General features: G+C 39.8%; 1 protein-coding gene across 1 annotated transcript in view; it reads left to right on the forward strand.

Annotated features, from left to right (window-relative positions):
- Nucleotides 1-7,500, forward strand: part of LOC311231763 (phosphoinositide 3-kinase regulatory subunit 5-like) — a 71,688-nt gene that overhangs the window by 61,056 nt on the left and 3,132 nt on the right. Inside the window, exons 9-11 of the mRNA XM_084318386.1 lie at nucleotides 5,688-5,764; nucleotides 6,193-6,286; nucleotides 6,514-6,593. Of these exons, the coding sequence (XP_084174512.1) occupies nucleotides 5,688-5,764; nucleotides 6,193-6,286; nucleotides 6,514-6,593 (251 nt within the window). The remainder of the gene's footprint in view (nucleotides 1-5,687; nucleotides 5,765-6,192; nucleotides 6,287-6,513; nucleotides 6,594-7,500) is intronic.

The raw sequence follows: 7,500 nt of genomic DNA on the forward strand, positions 1-7,500 counted from the left end.
GAAACGTCAGTGGCCAATCAGATTGCGGAACCCGAACGCGGAAGTGAAAGTGCGGTAGGGAAAATATACACGCCGGCCATTCTGCTCTCATGACATGCCCAGGTTGGGATTTCTTTCCACCCTGTTCCCGGGCGTGACATAAGAGCAAAATGATCGCTGTGTGAATATGGTCAATCACATATCTGGTCTTACTATTAGTTGCTTAATTGTCTGTAAGACACAGGACTGTAGGGCATAGGTTTGGTTTGATCTTTGCTAGGGACACTTAATTAATAATAGAATGTATTTTGCACTAATTGAAGCGTAAAATCAGCTTTTCTGTTGCTTTGGCAAAAGAAAAGTCTTACTGTGTGTCCCATTTTCTGTTTTCTTTTTTTTCCGGAGCCATTTCTCCCACTCACCACCTAAAGTAAAAGAGAAATGATTGACAATTTCAATGTACTTGCAGACAGGAAACACCCTTTTCTGTGTACTTTATGTAATATAAACATAATATATTACACTACTGGCTATTTACTTCTTCTGAAGTACGACTCAGTGGTATGAGTGGCCTGCCTGTTTATCGCGAGTGCAGTGGTTGTTATCCTACACTACACTGTTGCCAAAATCCTACCGATGTTTTTCACATAAAAAGAAATACATTCTATTCGCATTGGTGGAAGAAGTACACAATTCCTTTACTTAAGTAAAAGTAGAAATACCCAGATAAATGAGTACTCTGGTAAAAGTAAAATTCCTCTATTCAAATTCTACTTAAGTATCTAAAGTAAAAGTATGCATTCTACATGACGGTTGGGTATTCCAGTGCTTGGGAGTATTCAATCCTCCATCCATTGACCTCTACAGGTTATATTAAAGTGGTATGTGGTCCAGTTATGCTGCTCTGATTAAAGGTTATGTTAACTCCTTAACACTTTGAGCGCCACGCCGGGTTTTCCTTTTTACCCGCTGAATGCCACCATCGGCGCCAATGTTAACGTTAATATCGCCTAATCTATGTTTTAAATTATGGCTATGTGTCTAATCTGCCCATCGCATTATCAAAGACTATTTTCCAGTCAGTGCTGTCGAGGCAGATTGTTTTTTTATTGCGTCGTTTCCGTTTCAGAGCATTTAGAAAAGCACCCGTTTTCAGATAAAAAACAGCCCATTCTGGAGCATTCTATGAAAATCGTCTTTTACTGGAATATTCCACAACGTTGATATTCGTCGGCCTTTTTATGAATCGTTTTCAAATAAACGCTAGATGATCAATATTATACGTGCACGCAAGCACATTCGAGCCGCGCACGGATAATCGCCCCGTTGATTTCCTCTCGGACTTTTACAGTGAAACCGAAAGCGGACATTTCACAAAACAGCTTATAACTTCATCAAACTTACTCTGATTATCCTAACACTGATAACATAGAGTCCTTACCTGACATCAGATGGTATCCAACTGGTATATTCCAATTCCTGATCACCATTCGAAAAAATCGATAAGTGTATGGATCCAACGCGATACAGTAGAACTCCATGATCAGCGGGGATCTGAGGTTCCAGAATGAACTGTGGTAACCCCGGCTGGATCAGTGGACTGGAAAATGTGGAGTACCGGATTTTTTTCCACATTCATTTTCATTGAGTCCATTCCAAAATCACTTATGTCATCTGGGAGACGACAGGGGGCGCTTTTTTCCACAATGATTGCCGGCGCCGCTCGGCTATACTCGGGTAGGCTCGGGTGATGCAATATGATTTCAGATCGCTTAAAAAAAAATAATAATAATCTGAGAAATCTCGTGAGTGGCTTTCAACCACCTATAAAAAAACACGAGATATCTCGTGAGTGGCACGGAAAGTGTTAAAGGCCCACTTGCAGGTTAAACCCTACTCTTCAATTATGGGTAGTTTACATCATTGGTATCTAATTTCATTATTTATTTATTTCCATTTGACGCCGGAAATTCCACTCAAAGGGTTAAAAATGTCCATGCTCGAATAACATGTATGGAGCCAATCAAAAAGCTTATCAGATGCTATCAGTGCCGTGACGTCACTGCAGGTAACTTTCCCCTACTTCTGATCCACTACAAGGAGTTTTGACGAGTACAGAAAGCTATTTCCTTGCCCCAAATGGACGCCTTACAAGATGCAAATGGGTTTAATCGTCGGAGAGACTTTGATGGACCAGCTACAACTGCTTTTTTGGTTGAAACAAGGTAGTTATTTTTTTTTATCCACTTTTTCTCCCATTTTCTATATTTTCTCCCATCCCAATTTCGTATCATCCAATTCAACCCTCCCCTGTCACGAACGCTGTTTCTTGCCTCCCACAAGCCGGCTGCAATGTGGACTAAGTCATACATAGCACAAGTCCCCTCCGGTACTTGAGGTAACAGCAGTCGCATCTTTTCACCTGCGCAGCTCGATCTCTCAGTGGCGAGGAGTAACGCGTGGGAGGCTCACGCTGCCCCCGACACTTCCTGATTGTACTGCGCAGGCGCACCAACCGACCTGTAGGAGTCGCTGTCCACAACGCCCGATCCCCACCCATCAGTTTCCCACCCCCTAATACGGCCAATGTGTATTAGTATGAACGACCAGCTAAACTGAAAGCAATGTGGAGCGCTGGGCTCAAACAGGCGAGCCCAGCGTCTCCGCATTTGTGGCGAGCGCCTTGCCCACTACGCCACGTAGCCGCTCACGAAACAAGGTAGTTATAAGGTTTTTAATGTCGTAAAAAAAGAACTACATTTACCACTAGGCAGCCTGTTGTTCAGTACGGAGCCGCTATTGGTCTGTTAGGCTGTCGCCTTATCCCCGGGTCATAGTACCAAGCTGGCTATATGGCTCTGGCTAACGTTAACGTTACCCCGCTAACGTTAGCATTATGTCTACTGTCGTGAACCATTTTAAATCGTGGCATGTAGAAGAGTTTGGGGAACGAGTAAAATGTGCAGGTCCTCTTCAGTTCTCAGACCTGTGGGGTAAAGCACTGCACACGCATCATGCCGGCTAGCAAGCTACACGTCACGGCATGTTGATACGATAGTAGCCCCTTTCATGACTGTGATGCACTCGGTCACGAAAGGGGCTACCACGATAGCTAACTAACATTAACGTTACAAGCTCAAACACTTTATAACTGACTGTCGTGTCCATAAGTTCCCTGGCAGAATACTTTGTTTGTGAGGACAAAGGTATACAAAGAGGAGAGAACCATTTTAAATCGGGGCATGTTAGGAGTTTCGGGAATGCTGGCTAGCAAGGAAGCTAACTTAGCTACTAACGTTATATATACACAATATGTACAATGACACAATGATTTACATTATTACAAATATGGTAACGTGGTTGTGGCTTTTACAAATAGTGGTTAGCTTTAGAGATAAATGGCTATGATCACGGTCCGGAGCACTAGTGTTAGGTGAAACAGATACTAGCCACAGATTCCTCGGCTAGTAGTAACAAGAAGGCTCTGCTTCCTGCCACTACCTGCGTGTGATTCTCAGGCGCCCTGCTGCCCTGTACCTGCTGTGACGTCATCATTGCATTCTTTCATTTATTTGCATTCATCTAAAAATGTTTGGACCTTATGGTGTTCTTGTTCTGTTCTTGACTTATTGTTATGTTTTCTTCTTGACTTGTTTAAAGAAGACCTGTACGGCCCATGGGGACATTAACGTGTGTTGTCGGGCCCTATAAATAAATTTGATTTGATTTGATTAAGATGACACACACACGTTATGAACCATGGATTAAAATATCCACGTGCGTGGTGGTTGTGGTTGGGCGAACAAAATGTTTGATAAAAACGCTAAAACTGGGTAAATTTTTCCCCTCTTCATGAAAGTCACCGTTGGCCTAGTCACATTGTTTATTGAACAAAAATACAACATGCAAGTGGGCCTTTAAGCCCGAGATTTATTTCACGTCATAAATAGATCAATACAGTCCGTATAGTGATGTTGCGTTTTTCTTTTTCAAATGTAGCCAAGAGTAAAGACCCTAACCCTATCAAAACAGCAGTCAAAGTGTATATTTTCAGCACTACCTTTGTTTACCAATGATTTTAAGTGTTATTAGCTAAATATGAGCTTATAAAAATCGCTGTGCATTGCATCGGAAACCAGATCATTTAGATGCGAGGAAATTACGCCATCATGATGAACATTTGTTACTCAGCTGATAGAGTTGTGCCCTTCCTGATGACTTGTCGTACATAACTTGTAAATCGCTTTGGATAAAAGCGTCAGCTAAATTACTAAATGTAAATCATGAAATCGTTGTAGTCCTGGAGATTTCATAAAACTACACTACCCAGCTCACACCAGCCACTGTCAAAGCTGCTGACGTAAAAATATTGATGTGATTTTCATAATAAGGTCATTTATAGGCCTGATATTCTATATTCATATTTCAAATTGCATGTGTCCGGATGGCAACATTCAGTACTGTATCTACAAAACCCCCTGTAAATCATCTGCCCTTTATTAATTTGCTTAAATTTTTAGTACACTTGATCTCAAGAAGGTGCTCAATGAGCTCAGACAATTCTTCACGTCTGGTCAATGTTAGCATGGTGTTATTCACCGTCAAAGATTAAATAAAATAAAATAGCTTATCATTTATATTTTCTGTTAACAGAACTCGCTTTGGGGCGTCAATAATGTGGTCAAGAGGCATGGATTCTCTATTGTGCCTGAATTGTCTTGGCTTCTTTTATTCACATATGATCAGTGGTTGTACAGAGCTCTACTCTCGTTGAGAGCCGTTGAGGGAGAGAAAGATAGGGGCGGGTACCACCTCTTTTATAGTCCCTGTGAGGTAGGATACCTGAGTGGCTACACCCAGAGCGCCCTCCAGTGGGGACAGATATACATGCACCAAAGCAACCACTGATAGATACAATTCGTCTATACAGATAAACAGTCACTAGTGTAAACAGTCATATGTAGCCTACAGTTAGTGGAAACAGTTAAATACAGTTAGACAGTTACTTGCAATCCTACATAGAACCTCTAACTAACATTCTCCTTTGGTTCATTACAATTTACTCAAGCATAGTAACAGACACAATATTTCTGACACTGGGAATACATTCCATGAGGTACATAGATGTCCCTAGATATCAATAACATGCAAATGGTCCTTGTAGAAGTGGAGCAATCTTCTATTTACTTGGGTATGTACTTGGGCGAATATAGATATATATTATATATTATAAGTGGTATGTGGTCCAGTTATGCTCCTCTGATTACGTCCTCTTGAAGTTGACTTCAAATGTGAAAGTATATAATATTTATAGATTGTTGCCATGTTTTCTATGCAAAACTTTTTCTTCAAAGTAACTAGTAACTGATGGGTTCAGATAAATGTAGTGAAATAAAAAGTACAATATTTCATTTGAAATGTAGTGGAGTAAAAGTATAAAATTCCCTAAAATGAAAATACAAAAAGCAAGTAGCAAAACATTTTAAGTACAGTACTTGAGTAAAGTGACTAACTAAGTCTCAGTTGACTAAGACCAAGCAGAACGATTAATCGACTACAATGGACCTAGAATGGACCAAGCAAAGCATGTTATGATAGTCTTTCTTCTCACTTACAAATCACTTAAATGCTACTACAGTGAGTTGTAATGTTACCATAACTGGCATAAGTATCATCAACTCATTGACTCTGTGCTTCTCTCTCTGAAGGTGCTGCCAGTAAGAGGTTTGGTATAGTTGGCGACAGAGAAGCGTTGCCTCTAGCGCTGGAGGTGATGTACAACAAGGTATGGTTGATTGATTGATTGATTGATTGATTGATTGATTGATTGATTGATTGATTGATTGATTGATTGATTGATTGATTTAACTTCTATATTGACAATATAAAAATACACTACATATATAAATAATAAATAATGATACACATACATCATAGGCATCATATTATTGGAAAATGTTGAAAGGATGAACACAATAAAGAAACAAAATATCTTATTTCCACTGTAGGTGTTGGTGTTTGACTGAGTACAATGACAGTACAGTCATTTGAGTATACAATCATTTGAAATATTGTGTACTCATAATACACACAATAATTACATAATTACAAGTATTACTCTATATAGGATGAATTCTGTAGGAAGGACTCTATAGGATGTACTTTACTATTATTGTAAAACAAATGTTGCCCCCTGTTGTATCCCTTATGAAGGTGGTGATTAGTGGGAGAAGTCAGTGGAAAAGAGAAACCAAAGACTGCACCTCAGTCAACTTGACCAAAGCCTGCAAGAACCCTGAGGAACTAGGTACTGTAGTAGTAACTATATAATACAATCAACTCAGGCTACTCTACTATACAACAGTTTTACAAACAAGCGAATAAATCAAATAATAAACAATAACCTCCTTGATTTCGTTTTTCTTACTGAATTTAATAAATGTCTTATAAAGCCATTTCAACATTTTCAGTTTAAAAGCATTGGTTGAACATGTAACCTGTAAACCTGATCGCTCAAACCAACTCCTCTGTTAGACTCAAAGATGGAGTGCCTGCAACTGACGATGACGGAGGTCCTGAAGAGACAGAACAAATCCAAGAAGGGCTACAAGCAGGTGAGCGGGAGGATGTGATGTCACTGAGCAGGAGGATGTGATGTCACTGAGCAGGAGGATGTGATGTCACTACGTGTTCTTTTGGTGGTCTGTGGGTGAAGACATAACGGAGTCTATGAAGATAGAACTGAAACGGCGGTTTGACAGCATCTGCTTTGCAATAATATCACAGTACACCTCCCATGGCCCTGAAAACACGTTTGAGCAAGATAAAAAGAAGAAAATAAAGGTTTCACATTGTTAGGTTTTGACACCAGTATACAGCATTATTATGCAAGAGCTCCTCCACTTTCAGCGTAGGCCTACTTGGATTAGTTGTTCGGTTATTCGTTATTATTAGTATTCCTCTTCTTATTATTATGTAATTAAAAAAAATCTTTATTTAAAATCAAATTTTATGCCTATGTCTATTTTGTGTCACATCACTGCTGCGAAGCACTTTGGCCTGCAAGTCTTGTATGAAAGGTGCTATACAAATAAAGTGTATTATGATTATTATGATTGTTATTATTATTAGTATTATTATTATGTTGTACTTCTGCTTTTAAAGGCACACGCCAACTTTTTGGGGAATTTGCTTATTTGCCATCTACCCTGGAGTTAGACAAGCAGATACATACCCTTTTCTTCTCTGTGCATGCATTAGGCTTGGGGAACAGCCGCACCGTTAGCCTAGTCATAGCTAGCCTAGCTTAGCGTCATTCACTGGAAGTAGGTGTGCCAGTGTAGCCTAGTTCCCAAGAGTCACAAAATACACTCCAGATACAACTCCAAAACGTTCCTGTAAACATGTTGTGACCTGTGTATTTACCACGTGGAGAAATAATTTAAAAAGATTTATTTGACATTTTCGTTTTCTAAGCAGATATATACTCTGAACTATATGGGTGCAGTGATTTCATCATCC

This window comes from Notolepis coatsorum, assembly GCF_963971535.1.
Source record: "Notolepis coatsorum genome assembly, chromosome: 7".
Taxonomy (NCBI): Eukaryota; Metazoa; Chordata; class Actinopteri; order Aulopiformes; family Paralepididae; genus Notolepis; species Notolepis coatsorum.